The 18,956-nt window shown below is 39.6% G+C and overlaps 1 protein-coding gene across 1 annotated transcript in view; it reads left to right on the top strand.

Moving 5' to 3' along the window:
* LOC126213288 (histone-lysine N-methyltransferase eggless-like) overlaps positions 1-18,956 on the top strand; it is a 328,640-nt gene that overhangs the window by 26,186 nt on the left and 283,498 nt on the right. Inside the window, exon 3 of the mRNA XM_049940954.1 lies at positions 3,132-3,495. Coding sequence (XP_049796911.1) covers positions 3,151-3,495 — 345 coding nt within the window. The 5' untranslated portion in view covers positions 3,132-3,150. The remainder of the gene's footprint in view (positions 1-3,131; positions 3,496-18,956) is intronic.

Raw genomic sequence — 18,956 nt, forward strand, 5'->3', positions numbered from 1 at the left:
GTCATTAAACCGATTGTTCCAATGTATACTTACATTTTGGGTTTTTTCTTTTTTCTTTTTTTTTTTTTTTTAATGTGTGAAGGGCTACGCTCAGCTGAAGTCGATAAAACATAACATTCATCTAATTGTCAGTTATTATGCAGATTTCAGACAGAACTGATGTAAGATATAGCTATAATTGTATTGAAATAACAGGTGATCATTGAGAGGTCTGCGGTTACCATTCTGTCCAGAGGTCAGTGAGACAGAAACTATGTGGATGTAACAGGGCACCAAGAATTAGTTATAGGAAAACTTGCAATAGTTTAATGCTAGTGGAAATCATGAATAAGGTTCATTGTAAGTCACTAAGTGCTCCCTTTCTTAAATACTAGATAAAAAACATTATGGGTTTTTATGTGCTGTCAGTCAAGCTGCCTTATTAAAAACCCACGGTTGTTAACTGTATTACTTGTCTTACTGGGTTAAACTGTTAACATAAAAGTAGACGTCTCAATGAGTAGACTGTGACAGCATTTTATATGTTTAATACGCAAAATACCTTCCCATGGTTGGCTAGCAAGCTGTGGAAAGAGCACTAGAATGCGCCGGTACAGAGTATCCCAGCAAGTGGATAAAGTGACATCTGTGCGTAGAAACATGCACTACATAAACGCTGACGACTCCGGCGTGCATGCTGCGACCCGAAAGTTGCACATGTGCACGAGCACCGCACGCATGCAGAATTTCTGGCCGGCCCTGACCTAACCCAATTGCTTTAACTGAAAGCATAGAGTTTGAAATGTCATTTGGTTTTGTGCACAAAAACAAACATGAGAGATGGAGCTAACAACATATGAAACAAAAAACAGCACAATGAAATCAACACAATGTGGTGACAACAGTGCCTGTGTACATTGTGTTGTATGCTAAGGTTGGTAGTGACACAAAACAAGCGAATATCAGTCCAAAGTCCTACATCGTCTTACTACTTTTGTCAATTCTGGTAATTCCAAGAGTCACCATTCTGAATTTTCTCTTGGAGTGTATGAATAGTAGTTTTTAGTGATGTGTAATTGTGTGTTTAATTTTATCAAGAGAAGGCCTTTGTTAATAGGAAGTTTTTCTTCACTGAAAGAAAAGAAATTCTTCTGATCATAGTTTTTGTGGATTAGAATGCTGATTATTATTTATTGCCTTTTTTCTTGTAAATATTTTAGTGCTAGAACTTTTGTTTATTCAGATACAAGTGCATCAAATTGTTATGCGGCTGTAAGGAAATGGCAAATGGTGAATGTTGTATACATAATCATTCTGTAAATGTAATCCCAAACTTTGTCACTGATTATCAGCTAATGTGGTCTGTACCACAATGTATATATGTAACTGTTATTTCAACAGTTGTTAAACTGTGGAAATATATTACATACTCGTACAGTAACACTGCTTGTCAGACTACTTGATACTGCATATAAGTAAAAATTAGGTATTTACAGGACAGGCATATTTTTAATTTGTTGGCAGATAACAATCCAGACAGTTGAGCAGAGTGAAGGTAGTACTTCCAAGACCTTGAATGCACCAGTAGGGATGATGACACAGAATCCAGAGTGCACTGAAATGAACATGCCCAGTTTGGAGAACTTCTGCATTGTATGAAATTAAAGTTTGTTTCAGTTGTGTATATGGATGCTGGACATGTCATCCTCGAATTTGAACAAAGTCATTGATGTCACTCCTGGACATGGAACATTGCTATCTCACAATCCCATGTGGAGTGGTTAGTGTCAATGATCGCATCATTGTTCTGTTTCATTAATCTTGATGTTGCTGTAACCCCATCATTTATGGGTGAACATGTAGTTGTCAAAGATTTTGGAAAAGGAAACAGCTAGTGGGAAATTTGAAGAAAGCACTTTATAACTTTCTTTGTTCAATAGGATTATATCTTCAGAGGCTTATAAAAATTGAGTGTTCTTCTTTTCTGATTTTTTTTTTCTGGAGTTATGTTCCTTGATCATAACCATTATATAAAGATGACTATTGCTAACTGTTAATGTTGAGCAAATAAGCACTGACTGTGTTACACATTGACTTGTTTCTCATGTGGAGAAATGTGCCCTACACGGAATTTTAGGAATTTTCTATCAAGCTGAGTGTGATGCAAAGCAGGAAGTCTCTGGCTGTCATAGAACTTTCAAAGTCTCTGTTTCAGTCCTTCTACTTGGCTCAGAACCAAAGGGCCATGATCAGTTCTGGGGACAATGCTGCAAATTGTAGCTTTGTCGAAACTCTGTGCAAAAGGGTGAGCTTCGTAACCTTCTCTGCCAGTTGCTGGAATGGCTCGAGAATGGCCTCGGAGCCCAGATGACAGGCATCACTTGTTCCAACATTCAACACAATCTGTAGTTGGTTGCATCCTTTTCCCTCAATGGCAGCCGGAAATGCCTCTTCAACATGCTGAATAAAGCATACACTGAGTGAGTGTACCTGGTGTCCTTTCCTGTCCCTTTCTGCCATTTCCCTAAGGGGTACCATCAATTACCATACATTTGAACCACCGACGATTAATAGCTCCCTACCCCTTTGTGTTTACTGCCTCCTGACACCAGACAAAACAGGTTTCCCTGAAGCACATGAAGTGAGTCCCACTGGCTCAGTTTGTTTCAGTGAAAAACACCTGAAACTTGTTGGCTAGAGAAATTGGTACAACACACAGTCCTCCCTGTTGCCCACCCACCTTGTACAGGACATCTAGATCTACCAGTGACGCACTACTCACAGTCAAGTGGACAGATAATGACAGGTCCTCTGCAGAGGAGACAGGATCCTTTGGATCCTACTTGAGGCACCTCTAGTATCACAGGTAGACGAATCTCGGGAACTCTTCTAATACACTGATTCAGAGCAGTTGCCAATTGTTTGACAGTAGTCAGTGTGATTCCCAACTGCTTAGAAATGTCAACCAACACATCCCAATTTGCAGTTTCTTAATACCTCTTCTCATTATAGAACAATGCTGCAGTCCACATCCCTGTTTGTCTTGTGTTACCATTCTGTTCTGTATTATGTATATTTATTTAGAAGGAATAATTTCATGTTTCAGAAAAAAAAAGTATGGCAGGTCACTGATTTGGGAATATCTTTCCTAGGTTGTGATTTGATCTTGAAATGAAAATGGCATCACATGTCCCCAGAAAACGTAAATGGGACATGTCACTGAGTGAAAGACTACAGAAATGCCCACATGTTGAGGAGAGTGAAACAGAAAATAATGACTGTCAAGAAGTTTTTTGTGTGAACAGTGACTGTGAAATGAATGATGTTGACTGTATTTTTGTGTCTGAAGAAATCACAAAAAAGAGAAGTCAAAATTGTGCTTGCCTGTCACGTGAAGCAATGAACCTTCAGAAGGCTTCCAGACCTATTCAAGAGCTTTATGGTTGCTCATGCAGGATAGAACGAATATGGAGCATGAGCAGTGTGTGTTACTCAAGGACTGAAGAAAACTTAGAGGTAGGTTGTGTGTATAATTTTATCATGTATTTACTGTAGTAATGTGAATGGTAGTATTACTTGTAGTCATTGACATTCATGAAAATTTATCCAGTGGGAAGGGGGCTTCATATATATATATATATATATAACGAAAGCGCTGGCACGTCGATAGACACACAAACAAACATACACAAAAAATTCAAGCTTTCGCAACAAACTGTTGCCTCATCAGGAAAGAGGGAAGGAGAGGAAAAGACAAAAGGATGTGGGTTTTAAGGGAGAGGATAAGGAGTCATTCCAATCCCGGGAATGGAAAGACTTACCTTGGGGGGAAAAAAGGACGAGTATACACTCGCGCGCGCACACACACACATATCCATCCACACATATACAGACACAAGCAGAAATATACAGAGGCAAAGAGGTTGGGCAGAGATGTCAGTCGAGGCGGAAGTGCAGAGGCAAAGATGTTGTTGAATGACAGGTGAGGTATGAGTGGCGGCAACTTGAAATTAGTGGAGATTGAGGCCTGGTGGATAATGGGAAGAGAGCATATATTGAAGAGCAAGTTCCCATCTCCGGAGTTCGGATAGGTTGGTGTTGGTGGGAAGTATCCAGATAACCCGGACGGTGTAACACTGTGCCAAGATGTGCTGGCCATGCACCAAGGCATGTTTAGCCACAGGGTGATCCTCATTACCAACAAACACTGTCTGCCTGTGTCCATTCATGCGAATGGACAGTTTGTTGCTACACTCGTACTCTCTGCTGGAAGTATCACTTAGCCACGAAGAAAAATGTTCCTAATCCTACTCCTAATGATCCAACTCCCCAAGACACTATCCAAATTGAACCCTGCCTTGAACAGTTCCGTCCTCCGTCACAGCGGGACCCACCTCCTCTTCCTCAAAATCACCCTCTCCAAACCTTCCAGGAATTTCTGACTTCCAGCCTTGCCCCTCAATCCTTCTTAAAAAACCTTAATCCTACTCCCAACATCACCACTGCTGAAGCCCAAGCTATCCGTGATCTGAAGGCTGACCGATCCATCGTCATTCTCCCGGCGGACAAGTGGTACTTGATCGTCAGGAGTATGTGGCTGAGGGACTGCGTCAGCTTTCAGACAACACCACATACAAAGTTTACCAAGGTAATCCCATTCCTGATGTCCAGGCGGAGCTTCAAGGAATCCTCAGAACCTTAGGCCCCCTACAAAACCTTTCACCTGACTCCATCAACCTCCTGACCCCACCGACACCCCGCACCCCTACCTTCTACCTTCTTCCCAAAATTCATAAACCCAACCATCCCGGCCGCCCCATTGTAGCTGGTTACCAAGCCCCCACAGAGCGTCTCTCTGCCTACGTAGATCAACACATTCAACCCATTTCATGCAGTCTCCCATCCTTCATCAAAGACACCAACCACTTCCTCGAACGCCTGGATTCCTTACCCAATCTGTTACCCCTGGAAATCATCCTTGTAACCATTGATGCCACTTCCTTATACACAAATATTCCGCACGTCCAGGGCCTCGCTGCGATGGAGCACTTCCTTTCACGCTGATCACCTTCCACCCTACCTAAAACCTCTTTCCTCATTACCTTAGCCAGCTTCATCCTGACCCACAACTTCTTCACTTTTGAAGGCCAGACATACCAACAATTAAAGGGAACAGGCATGGTTACCAGGATGGCCCCCTCGTACGCCAACGTATTAATGGGTCGCTTAGAGGAAGCCTTCTTGGTTACCCAGGCCTGCAAACCCAAAGTTTGGTACAGACTTATTGACGACATCTTCATGATCTGGACTCAAAGTGAAGAAGAACTCCAGAATTTCCTCTCCAACCTCAACTCCTTTGGTTCCATCAGATTCACCTGGTCCTACTCCAAATCCCATGCCACTTTCCTTGACGTTGACCTCCATCTGGCCAATGGCCAGCTTCACACGTCCGTCCACATCAAACCCACCAACAAGCAACAGTACCTCCATTATGACAGCTTCCACCCAATCCACATCAAACGGTCCCTTCCCTACAGCCTAGGTCTTCGTGGCAAACGAATCTGCTCCAGTCCTGAATCCCTGAACCATTACACCAACAACCTGAAAACAGCTTTCGCATCCCGCAACTACCCTCCCAACCTGGCACAGAAGCAAATAACCAGAGCCACTTCCTCATCCCCTCAAACCCAGAACTTCCCACAGAAGTACCACAAAAGTGCCCCACTTGTGACAGAATACTTTCCGGGACTGGATCAGACTCTGAATGTGGCTCTACAGCAGGGATACGACTTCCTCAAGTCCTGCCCTGAAATGAGATCCATCCTTCATGAAATCCTCCCCACTCCACCAAGAGTTTCTTTCCGCCATCCACCTATCCTTCGTAACCTGTTAGTTCATCCCTATGAAATCCCCAAACCACTTTCCCTACCCTCTGGCCCCTACCCTTGTAACTGCCCCCGCTGTAAAACCTGTCCCATGCACCCTCCCACCACCACCTACTCCAGTCCTGTAACCTGGAAGGTGTACACGATCAAAGGCAGAGCCACGTGTGAAAGCACCCACGTGATTTACCAACTGACCTGCCTACACTGTGAAGCTTTCTAAGTGGGAATGACCAGCAAGAAACTGTCCATTCGCATCAATGTACACAGGCTGACAGTGTTTGTTGGTAATGAGGATCACCCTGTGACTAAACATGCCTTGGTGCACGGCCAGCGCATCTTGGCACAGTGTTACACCGTCCGGGTTATCTGGATACTTCCCACTAACACCAACATGTCAGAACTCCGGAGATGGGAACTTGCCCTTCAGTATATCCTGTCCTCTCGTTATCCGCCTCAACCTCCGCTAATTTCAAGTTGCCGCCGCTCATACCTCACCTGTCTTTCAACATCCTTGCCTCTGTACTTCTGCCTTGACTGACATCTCTGCCCAAACTCTTTGCCTTTACAAATGTCTGCTCATGTCTGTGTATGTGCGGATGGATATGTGTGTGTGTGCGAGTGTATACCTGTCCTTTTTTCCCCCAAGGTAAGTCTTTCCGCTCCCGGGATTGGAATGACTCCTTACCCTCTCCCTTAAAACCCACATCCTTTCGTCTTTCCCTCTCCTTCCCTCTTTCCTGATGAAGCAACCGTTGGCTGCGAAAGCTTGAATTTTGTGTGTATGTTTGTGTTTGTTTGTGTATCTATCAACCTGCCAGTGCTTTCGTTTGGTAAGTCACATCATCTTTGCATTTAGATATATTTTTCCCACGTGGAAAATATATATATGAGTTGGCCAATTTTACAGTGTATCATGCCACAAGAAGTAAATTTTATATATAATACAAAAAAGAACTTATTATATCCCAGAAGATTGATGGTTACTCAAACTCTTCTAGAAGTGTATGAGCCAGCAAGTTCATGATGTCACACTTAGCGACCCACGTAAATGCTCCATCACGAGGCTGCTGATGCTTATTACTCAGTCATGAAATACTACAAAGAAATCGTGACTGGAGTGCATAATCACTATGCTTTCAGTTCTCATGTAGCAGTGAACAGTTATACTTAATGACACACCCTCTGGCTGAACTTAAGTTTTTATGAAAAGAATGAATCAGTAGTGGGTTACTTCTCAGAGATGCACCCACAGATTTTAGGTACTAACCATGCAATGAGAGGATGTAACAAAAGCTGAACACTGAAAAATGTCCTATTTTATTACACAACTAATTTCTGTGAGAATCAGCATGTGTTGCATATTTAAAAGTGGCACCATAAATGAATCAGTTATTAACAAAATTGACCATTAGTGGGCATATACTTTTTTTAGCTTGAAATTCAGTAGAAGTTGTTTTCTGCTTAGTATATCTGGCAGTGTGAGTAAGTTTATTAATAATTCAAAGGGAAACAATGTTCATTAAGCATTCAAAGAAAGTTTATGTCACACTGTGCCCAAAAACTTCATACGTTTTGTTTCTTAATATTATCGAGAGACTGTGTGACACTTACATTTCAATTTACACTTATCACTGAATAAAAGTGTATTATTATGGGCTCATCTGTAGGCTAGTAACAGCTAACCAGGAATGCACATTATGTAAGAAAAGAAAATTTTGTCAGACTGTGCACTAAAGATATCAGTTTTGTTTCTTAGCATTTCCAAGATGATGTACAGGACTTATGTTTGATTTTACGGTAATCACTGAGCACATTGTGCACTGCATCAGAGTAAAAACGTTTTACATTGGGGATATGTGGAAGGTGGTAAAAGGCAATACAGATTTAACACATAAAAAGATTCAAGTTGTCACATAGTGTTTGAAGTTTCTTCCTCTTAGAGAACAGAAGTTTCATTATTTTTCTTTGTGCAATAATTATTCATTACGGTATTTACAAATTTCTGGTGTATTTTCCACTCATCACCTCATTAGCCATAACTATTTTAAAAATGTGTTCAGCTGCTACTTCTCTCTAATTCAGTAGCTTCGTGAAGGGAAGTGTTTCCAACAACTTTTCCAGAGTCAAATAACTGTATGTAACTACTGTCACAGGAAATTCACATGAGATTTTTCAAACGTCCTCTGTCCAAATGTTTAATTAAATTAAACTGATTATCAGTTGTCATAGAACTATCAAATGTCAAAAAATCTGTGTACTCTGTATACTGAAGTTTCCTTATCAATGAGTGGCAATGTAAACCAGCAGTGTATCTTAAAGCTGGCACTCTGATAGTGATATTGAAATTAGAAAACTGAATCACTAACATCTCTACAATTCTCAGCACCTTTTGTGGGTGTGTTTTTAGTTGTAATATAATCATGAGTCTTAACTTATTTTCAATTTCCAACACCTGCATAAGTGAGATATGATACTGACATCCTAGTAATTGTCTATACAGACCAAATTTGCTTCCAGAGAATCAGCCTGAAATGTTTCTGACAGGATATATTATACATTTAGTTCCTTGCTGCAACATTTACAGTAGTTACCTGCAGTAATCTGTATCTACTAAGCTGAAGTGCTTTGTGTGTTTTTAAGGACAGTTTATCATTCTCTGAGCTTAAAACTTCTGCATTTGTCTGACCAAGTAATAAATTTATCCAGAAAACAATAATGAATATCGCCTGCTTTATTAGTCAGAGGCTTTTACATTTCTTCTTTATGATAAATTCCATTCAGAAGTACATTAACGATGTACTTTCAACTCAATTGAGTAACCAGTTTAACATTGCCTTCCTAAAGATGAAGGCCACAGAGTTTTCACTGATATATCATAACCATGTTTTAGCAGCTACTGCTATTCTATATCACATACTTTTTCCCTAACTGCAGCAAAAAGTGTATATTTTACAGCATCCAGATTGTTGAATTCTGGGTTACAGGATGTTTGCCTATGGTTCTTCAGATTTTTTCTGGTTGTTTTGTATGCACTTAAAAATTTGAAAAGTGTCATGCACAGAAAAGAGGTCATTTACTATCTGTAGGAGATGAGTGCACAATACTGGCTTAAGGTGCATTAGCAAAATGTGTAACACATTTTATATAAGTGACATTATTACCTGAAAAAAATGAAACAGTCTGAAAGCCAACAGCTTCTACATCTACTACTGATGTGCTTACTGCATTAACCTCAAGCATGTGCTCCATTTTTGGTAACATGAGGGGGCGTGCAGCACACTTTGCACACATGTAAAGAATGGCTGTCTTTATGTTACCAAGGTAGATATGTATGAGCAAAATCACCATGATAAAATAAACTTGCATAATGTGACCTAAAGCATGGTTTATTTACCTAACACTGAAATAAACTTTAATTGTATGACTCTCTGGCCACAGATAGGTGTTTCCCCACAATTATAACACACTCGAAACATTAAACAGTTCAGGTGCATCTAATCCCAACTAACCCTTTATTCAGATACTAATTACCTTGCAGACATTGGCCTCATTGTGGAACTGTGCTGTGAGCTCATAATCTGAGTAATTATTTTTTTTCTTTTTTTTTCTTTTTTTTTTTTTTTTTGCAGGATTGTAATTTTTTTCTGATATAGCTCACTGTTTATTTTTTACTACTACTGTTGCTCACTTTGATATATGGCAACACAATATATCACTGTGTTAGCTGAAGCAATAATGAAGGACTGAATATGGACCCACAATTGTGAAACAACAATAGAAAAGTGCAAAACAATTTTATTTGTGACTGGTGCATTTTATACATAGGCGCGCCTATGAGGTTTAAACAAGCGTTCTGTATTCATTTCAGAATAAAAACAACGTTAGTTCCAAAGTTATTAAATATCAGTAAAATGTTTTACTCATTTGGGCATCATCGGATTGTTTATAAAAACAAGAAAACAATCAACTGTGTCTTAATTTTTGGGGTCAGATGTGAACCACTGATGAAAGCTTACTTCTCTGTCTACTTTTTCTTAGTTTCTTCATGTGTCTTTTTAATATCTTAGGACAACACTTATTAAACGAATTAGAAAATTGACAATGCTGTCAAAAGCTTCATTAACATTTGTAAAGAGTGACAAGTAGCTGGACAGTTTTATCATATATAGCTATGATTTGGAAGTGCTGATAGGAGTATCATTAACAACACTGATACAGGTGGATTGCTCCCATTACTCTTTGGGATTTCTTTGTCAGCAATTTTAGTCATATCTGTTCATGATATATAAATACAAAGTATTTAAAAAAACAGTTTAAAAGTTGTGCAGATACGATAACTGTTTTGTTGATGTGTTGTTTGCACAAAACATACTGTGTGAGTGGGGCATTTAGAAAGTGGAAGTGCTTTGTCATTGTAGTCTTAAGGTCAGTATCCCCATAAATTAAAATTTTGTGTTGAGTGTATTTCTGCTTTTTGGAGCTGTTCTCCACGTCTACAAAGACATGAAGGGTATGGTATATAGACACTACAGTTAGTTTGGAGCCTAGTAATGTTGTTTTGATTCACATCCTAATGCGCTTCAAATGTTATTTCTGTTCAGCTTTCTTGATGGATCATCATGCAGGAAATGTCACAGTAAAAGATGCAGTTTCATTTGGAAATTGCTTTGCTGCTAAGTGGAGACCCACAAAACTGTGCACCATATTGTAACTGAATTGTTATCTGCACCCAGAACTTCAGTGAAATAAAATTCCCCTATTATAGTTAGCAGATATTTCTTGAGATTGTAAATCATTAGTTGTTTGGCATCAGAGTGTAATGTTATTCCTTTGTCACTAGTTGTCATTTTTGTTTAGTGATTAAATTTTGAATCCACCAATTTGCACGATAGTGCTGAAATTCCACTTATCATTGTCACAAAAAAAAGAAAAAAAGAAAAAAAGAAAAAAGTGATTTGTCGGTGAATGTGAGAAACATGAAGTGCGTAGAAAATACATTTCAAAACCTGTGATCAGTTACTTATATTTTTATGAATATTATTGACCATTCTTCTGAACCAGTTTACGAACTTGTATTTACATGTGTGAGAAAATCAACTTATAATAAATGTACAGTGAGCTTTCATAGCAAGTTACTTTGCACTGTAATGCAAGGATATTTTTTGTCTTTTCCTGTGGCTATAAGCATCTTACTATCACTAATGTTACCATATTGAAGTGTTGAGCTAGTGTCCATGCCTGCAGAATTAGGGATGTGTCCACCTTTTATAAGTATACGAATTATTGTTTTGTTTTATCACCCAAGTATGTTTCACCACAGTTGTGACATCCTCACTGTTTTTTGTTTTTGTTTTATTTTCATGAAATACATACATAAAGATTATTTTAGGTTAGGGAATATGATATATCAGATTTGTTGTTATTTTAATTATGCACTGAAGCACCAAAGAAACTGGTGTAGGCATATGTATTCAAACAGAGAGATATTTAACAAGGTAGAATACAGTGCTGCTGTCGGCAGTGCCTATATAAGACAACAAGTGTTTCTTGCAGTTGTTAGGTCGGTAACTGCTGCTACAGTGGCAGGTTGTCAAGTTTTAAGAGAGCTGGAACACAGCATCTCTGAGATACCATTGAAGTGGGAATTTTCTGGAATGACTATTTCACTAGTATACTGGAATATAAGGAATCTTGTAAAAGGTCAATCTCCAACATCGCTGCGGCCGAAAAAGATCATCCAAGAACAGGACTAACAAAGATTGAAGAGAATCGTTCAACATGACAGAAGTGCAACCCTTCTCCAAATTGCTTCAGATTTCAGTGCTGGGCCATCAACAAGTGTCAGTGTGTCAACCATTCAATGAAACATCATCGACATGTGCTTTTGGAGCCAAAGGCCCACTCGTGTACCCTTGATGACTGCACAGACTAAGCTTTATGCCTCACCTGGGCCTGTCAACACCAACATTGGGGGGGGGGGGGGGGGGGCTTGGCGCACGCATGTGTGTGTTTTGAATAGTGTTTTGTTGTGCAGTACTTCTTTGGGCATTGATACATTTTTTGCCCTGTGTGATAGCTTTGTGGATGTATTAATTTTCTTTTATTGTCAAAAGCCCGTAAAAGTGGTTACTGTGTTTTAGTATTTGGAGGTCTGTTTCTATGCCACTGGGATGGTGGTTGTTTTTGGTGAGGTTTGCAAAAGTGGAATGTGTGCTGTCACTTTAAAGTGGTCTTTAATGTTCTGATAATCTTACCCTGAAATTTGCATATGTCTGTCCATTGTATACTGAGTCACAGTTTTTGCAGTTTAGCTGCTGAATACTTTGTTTGTTATATTTATCTACAGTGCTGTCGGGTGTCATTAATTTTTTCTGCAGAGTACTTTTTGTTTTATACGTCCCATTTATAGCTTATTTGGTCATGAAGTTCCCCCTTCTGTGTGTTATTTTGTTGTCAAATATCAGGGCTTGTCATGTTTTCCTGTTGTTCATTGTTTCACGACCTTCTGTGGTGTGGTGTTCTCTGTTGTGTGGTTGTTGCTGGTGTGTTGTGTTGTGATACTAGTGTGTGTGTTCTGTGTCAGTTGTGGTTTTATTTTTTGGTTTACTTGTCACGAGTGTTTATTTTATAACCATTTTCTGTGGCAGTCTGTCTGATTATGTTTAGTTGTTACGTGTAGCTATTTTTTCCATTGGAATTCTGTTCAGTCTGTGTAGAAGGTACACGGTTTGATCAAAAGCATCTGGACACCCCCAAACACGTTTTTTATATTAGGTGCACTGTGCTGCCACCTACCGCCAGGGACTCCATATCAGCGACCTCAGTAGTCATTAGACATTGTGAGAGAGCAGAGTGGGGCACTCCATGGAACTCACGGACTTCGAATGTTGTCAGGTGATTGGGCGTCACTTGTGTCATGCATCTGTGTGTGAGATTTTCACACTCCTAAACATCCTTAGGTCGACTATTTCCAATGAGATAGAGAAGTGGAAATGTGGAGGACACGTACAGCACAAAAGCGTACAGGCCGACCTCGTATGTTGACTGACAAAGACCGCTGACAGCTGAAGAGGGTCGTAATGTGTAATAGGCAAACATGTATCCAGGCCATCACATAGGAATTCTAAAGCACTGTAAGTGCTATGACAGCTAGGTGGGAGGTGAGAAAGAAAACTTGGATTTCATGGTCGAGTGGCTGCTCATAAGCCACACATCGCGTAAATGCCGAAACGTTCGGTGTAAGAAGTGTAAATGTTGGACAATTGAACAGTGGAAAAACATTGTGTGGAGTGACAAATCATGGTACACAATGTGACGATCCAACCGGCAGGCTGTGGGTATGGCGAATGCCATCTGGCGGCGTGTGTAGTGCCAACAGTAAAATTTGGAGGCAGTGGTGTTATGGTGTGGTCATGTTTATGATGGGGAGGGCTTGAACCCCTTGTTGTTTTGTGAGGCACTATCACAGCACAGGCCTACATTGCTGTTTTAAGCACCTACTTGCTTCCCACTGTTGAATAGCAATTTGGGGATGGTGGTTACATTTTCAGCACAATCGAGCACCTGTTCATAATACATGGCCTTTGGTGGCATGGATACACAACAATAACATCCCTGTAATGGACTGGCCTGCACAGAAACCTGACCTGAATCCTATAAAACACCTTTGGGATGTTTTTGAACACCAATTTCGTGCCAAGCCTCTCCTACTGACACCGATACATGGAGAATAGGCTGCCATTCCCCAAGAAACCTTCCAGCACTAGATTGAACATATGCCTGTGAGAGTGTAAGCTGTCATCAAGGTTAAGGGTGGGCCAACACCATATTGAATTCCAGCATTACCAATGGGGGGCACCAAATTTGTAAGTCATTTTCAGCCAGGTGTCTGGATACATTTGATCACATAGTGTATCTTAGGCTGGCCTGCTGTTAGGTGGTTTGCCTTGTTGTGAATAGCTGTACTGGTTGATGTAGATTTACTGTATACTGTGAACCATTGTCCGTGGTTTCCTTTTTCTGTTGTGATGTCTACAAAATTTATTTTTTGTCTTTTTCAGTTTCAAGGGCGAAGTGTAATTTCGGGTGAGCAGTATTGACATCTCTGTGTACCTGTAGTATCTGGTTGTGTGTTTCATCTATCAAGAGAATTATGTCATCAACATAATGGTACATGTATTTTACTTTGTACTGTTTCGGTGAGAGACAAAGATTTTGTTTTCAAGTTGATCAAGGAAGACATGGTAATCTTTCTGTTGGATGCAGAATTCATCTTTAAATCTGAAATAGTTTTGTTCTGTGTAATAATTGAGATGTCTCCTGTCTGTGTTTGTGGGAAAATGTATTTCTGTCTTAATTGTCTTTCAATTGGTATGTGAGTGTATGTTGATGTGATGTCAAATGGGAGTAGTGCAGCTGTGTTGGGTACATTTGTGTCTTTCATTTTGTTGATCTAAATAATATGCTGGTGCAGTGGTAAAATCAGTCACAAGTCTGATTGAGGTATTTGGTTTGTGGATCTTTCGTAAACTTGTGAGTGTGGTTGCCTTGGGGTTCTTTCATGGTGTTCTTTTTATTTAACTTTGTAGGGTGTAGATTTGATGTTTTGTGGTAGTTCTTTTGTTTCTCTTTGGTATCTTCACATTTGGTCACTTTTAACTGTTTACCGATATGTCCACTACTTGGGAGTGTGGCTTGTGCCCATAGGATACCCAGAAAAACTCAGTGTCTATATACCTTACAATTTGATTTTCCTGAAGACATTTGAGTCTCATCTTTGTGTACAATAATTATGGAAGCTGAAGAAATGAATTAAAATTTATGCCATGGCCAGGATTTGAACCTAGGTCTAGTAGCCATTATGCCACCACAGCACCATTGCTGCATGGACTTCAAGTCCTGGCTGTGGCACAAATTGTAATTAATTTCTTCAGCTTTCATCATTATCATAGATAAAGGTGAGACTCAGATGTCTCAAGGAAAATCTAATTATAAGATCTGTAGATCATCTACACCTAAGGTATAGGATTTCCCCATTATGTCCAGTGCTAGGGTGCTATTCCAATGCCAGAATGTCTCAGCAAGAGCGTTGATTTACCTGGTATTAATATCCAGTACTTACTCTCATATGACATACATAAACATGAAACACTTCGGCAAAGTCAAATAAGTGAGATTTGTATACACTCCAAATATATTTCGTGATATGCATTATTTACGTGATTACACTAGTAATGCAAAGAAAAAGGCAACTTTGTTTAAAGTAAACTAAGGTTATAGAGATACTATCATTTCTCTGGATATTATCTTAAATTGTGCAGAGGACTGTTCAAATGTTTTTCAGTCACTTTCATTTGTTTTTGTTTAGAACCCCAACCCATCAAATTATCTTCTTCCTTAGCAATCAAGGGAAGCCAATAGTTAGGTGGTGGGATTTCATAAAGTATTTTTGTACAAGAACTCTCAATGAAATCCTAATACAAATGAAAAATTAAATCATAGGAGGACCATTATTTAACTCAGGACAAGGCATTTTCATTTATATTTTCTTCTGAAAGTGACTAGATGCTACATCAAGTATTGTTGTTGTTGTTGTGGTCTTCAGTCCTGAGACTGGTTTGATGCAGCTCTCCATGCTACTCTATCCTGTGCAAGCTTCTTCATCTCCCAGTACTTACTGCAACCTACATCCTTCTGAATCTGCTTAGTGTATTCATCTCTTGGTCTCCCTCTACGATTTTTACTCTCCACGCTGCCCTCCATTGCTAAATTTGTGATTCCTTGATGCCTCAAAACATGCCCTACCAACCGATCCCTTCTTCTAGTCAAGTTGTGCCACAAACTTCTCTTCTCCCCAATCCTATTCAATACCTCCTCATTAGTTACGTGATCTACCCACCTTATATTCAGCATTCTTCTGTAGCACCACATTTCGAAAGCTTCTATTCTCTTCTTGTCCAAACTAGTTATCGTCCATATTTCACTTCCATAAATGGCTGTACTCCATACAAATACTTTCAGAAATGACTTCCTGACATTTAAACCTATACTCGATGTTAACAAATTTCTCTTCTTCAGAAACGATTTCCTTGCCATTGCCAGTCTACATTTTATATCCTCTCTACTTCGACCATTATCAGTTATTTTACTCCCTAAATAGCAAAACTCCTTTACTACTTTAAGTGTCTCATTTCCTAATCTAAGCCCCTCAGCATCACCCGATTTAATTTGACTACTTTCCATTATCCTCGTTTTGCTTTTGTTGATGTTCATCTTATATCCCCCTTTCAAGACACTGTCCATTCCGTTCAACAACTCTTCCAAGTCCTTTGCTGTCTCTGACAGAATTACAATGTCATCGGCGAACCTCAAAGTTTTTACTTCTTCTCCGTGAATTTTAATACCTAATCTGAATTTTTCTTTTGTTTCCTTTACTGCTTGCTCAATATACAGATTGAATAACATCGGGGAGAGGCTACAACCCTGTCTCACTCCTTTCCCAACCACTGCTTCCCTTTCATGCCCCTTGACTCTTATAACTGCCATCTGGTTTCTGTACAAATTGCAAATAGCCTTTCGCTCCCTGTATTTTACCCCTGCCACCTTCAGAATTTGAAAGAGAGTATTCCAGTCAACATTGTCAAAAGCTTTCTCTAAGTCTACAAATGCTAGAAACGTAGGTTTGCCTTTTCTTAATCTTTCTTCTAAGATAAGTCGTAAGGTTAGTATTGCCTCACATGTTCCAACATTTCTACGGAATCCAAACTGATCTTCCCCAAGGTCAGCTTCTACCCGTTTTTCCATTCATCTGTAAAGAATTCGCGTTAGTATTTTGCAGCTGTGACTTACTAAACTGATAGTACGGTAATTTTCACATCTTTCAACACCTGCTTTCTTTGGGATTGGAATTATTATATTCTTCTTGAAGTCTGTGGGCATTTCACCTGTCTCATACATCTTGCTCACCAGATGGTAGAGTTTTGTCAGGACTGGCTTAGAGCCTTACTCACATGCCAATATCAATTTAAAACGTATGCTGAGAGGAAATCTCAACAAGAATGAACAAAATTTGCATTATTAATTATTTTGTGGTATTCATGAAGTCAGTACTACAGATCACTGAAAAATGTGCTCATACTGCTAAGAGAGTGACAAAAGACATTTTCAGGTTCTGGACCCTATTTGCACATCAATACCTCTTCACAAAATATGTTGTTAATATTACCAAACCAAAATTAATGAACTCTGCTTTTTTAAATTTTTGTTACTGTGAGCACAAAGCACCTTTCTTCCTTGGTAATGCGGATTATGGAAGATGCCTTAGTATCGCAAGGGTTTATGTATTAAAAGTTGAGTAACCCACCTGGTTGAATCTTTTCTTAAGAAGAATTCCAGGAAACCATAAAGCTCAGTCCACCAATAATGGATCATGTATTCTGCTGAATTGTTTTTCCTCAATCGTAGATAGGATTTTACAGGTGAATATCACCCTCATCATTCTTGGTCATGAATATTCGCTGTTGTTGATGTTGTGGTCTTCAGTCCTGAGACTGGTTTGATGCAGCTCTCCATGCTACTCTATCCTGTGCAAGACTCTTCATCTCCCAGTACCTGCTGCAGCCTACATCCTTCTGGATCTGCTTAGTGTATTCATCTCTTGGTCTCCCTGTATGATTTTTACTGTCCACGCTGCCCTCCAATATATAATTGGTGATCCCTCGATGTCTCAGAACATGCCTACCAACCGATCCCTTCTTCTAGTCAAGTTGTGCCACAAACTCCTCTTCTCCCCAATTCTATTCAATACCTCCTCATTAGTTATGTGATCTACCCATCTAATCTTCAGCATTCTTGTGTAGAACCACATTTTGAAAGCTTCTATTCTCTTCTTGTCTAAACTATTTATCGTCCACATTTCACTTCCATACATGGCTACACTCCATATAAATACTTTCAGAAACGACTTCCTGACATTTAAATCTATACTCGATGTTCACAAATTTTTCTTCTTCAGAAACGCTTTCCTTGCCATTGCCAGTCTACATTTTATATCCTCTCTACTTCAACCATCATGAGTTTTTTTGCTCCCCAAATAGCAAAACTCCTTTACTACTTTAAGCGTCTCATTTCCTAATCTAATTCCCTCAGCATCACCCAACTTAATTTGACTACATTCCATTATCCTTGTTTTGCTTTAGTTGATGTTCATCTTATACCCTCCTTTCAAGATACTGTCCATTCCGTTCAACTGCTCTTCCAAGTCCTTTGCTGTCTATGAAAGAATTACAATCTCATCGGCGAACCTCAAAGTTTTTATTTCTTCTCAATGGATTTTAATACCTACTCCGAACTTTTCTTTTGTTTCCTTTATTGCTTGCTCAATATACAGATTGAATAACATCGGGGATAGGCTACAACCCTGTCTCACTCCCTTCCCAACCACTGCTCCCTTTCATACCCCTCGATCTTATAACTGACATCTGGTTTCTGTACAAATTGTAAATAGCCTGTCGCTGCCTGTATTTTACCCCTGCCACCTTCAGAATTTGAAAGAGAGTATTCCAATAAACATTGTCAAAAGCTTTCTCTAAGTCTACAAATGCTAGAAACATAGGTTTGCCTTTCCTTAATCTTTCTTCTAAGACAAGTCATAGAGACAGTACTGCCTCACGTGTTCCAACATTTCTACGGAATCCAAACTGATCTTCCCCGAGGTTGGCTTCTACTAGTTTTTCCATTCGTCTGTAAAGAATATGTGTTAGTATTTTGCAGCTGTGACTTACTAAACTGATGGTTCGGTAATTTTCACATCTGTCAATACCTGCTTTCTTTGGGATTGGAATTATTATACTCTTCTTGAAGTCTGAGGGTATTTCGACTGTCTCATACATCTTGCTCACCAGATGGTAGAGTTTTGTCAGGAGTGGCTCTCCCAAGGCCATCAGTAGTTCTAATGGAATGTTGTCTACTCCTGGGACCTTGTTTCGACTCAGGTCTTTCAGTGGTCTGTCAAACTCTTCACGCAGTATCCTATCTCCAATTTTGTCTTCATCTACATCCTCTTCCATTTCCATAATATTGTCCTCAAGTACA

The sequence above is a fragment of the Schistocerca nitens genome, chromosome 11 (assembly GCF_023898315.1).
Source record: "Schistocerca nitens isolate TAMUIC-IGC-003100 chromosome 11, iqSchNite1.1, whole genome shotgun sequence".
NCBI classification, from domain to species: Eukaryota; Metazoa; Arthropoda; class Insecta; order Orthoptera; family Acrididae; genus Schistocerca; species Schistocerca nitens.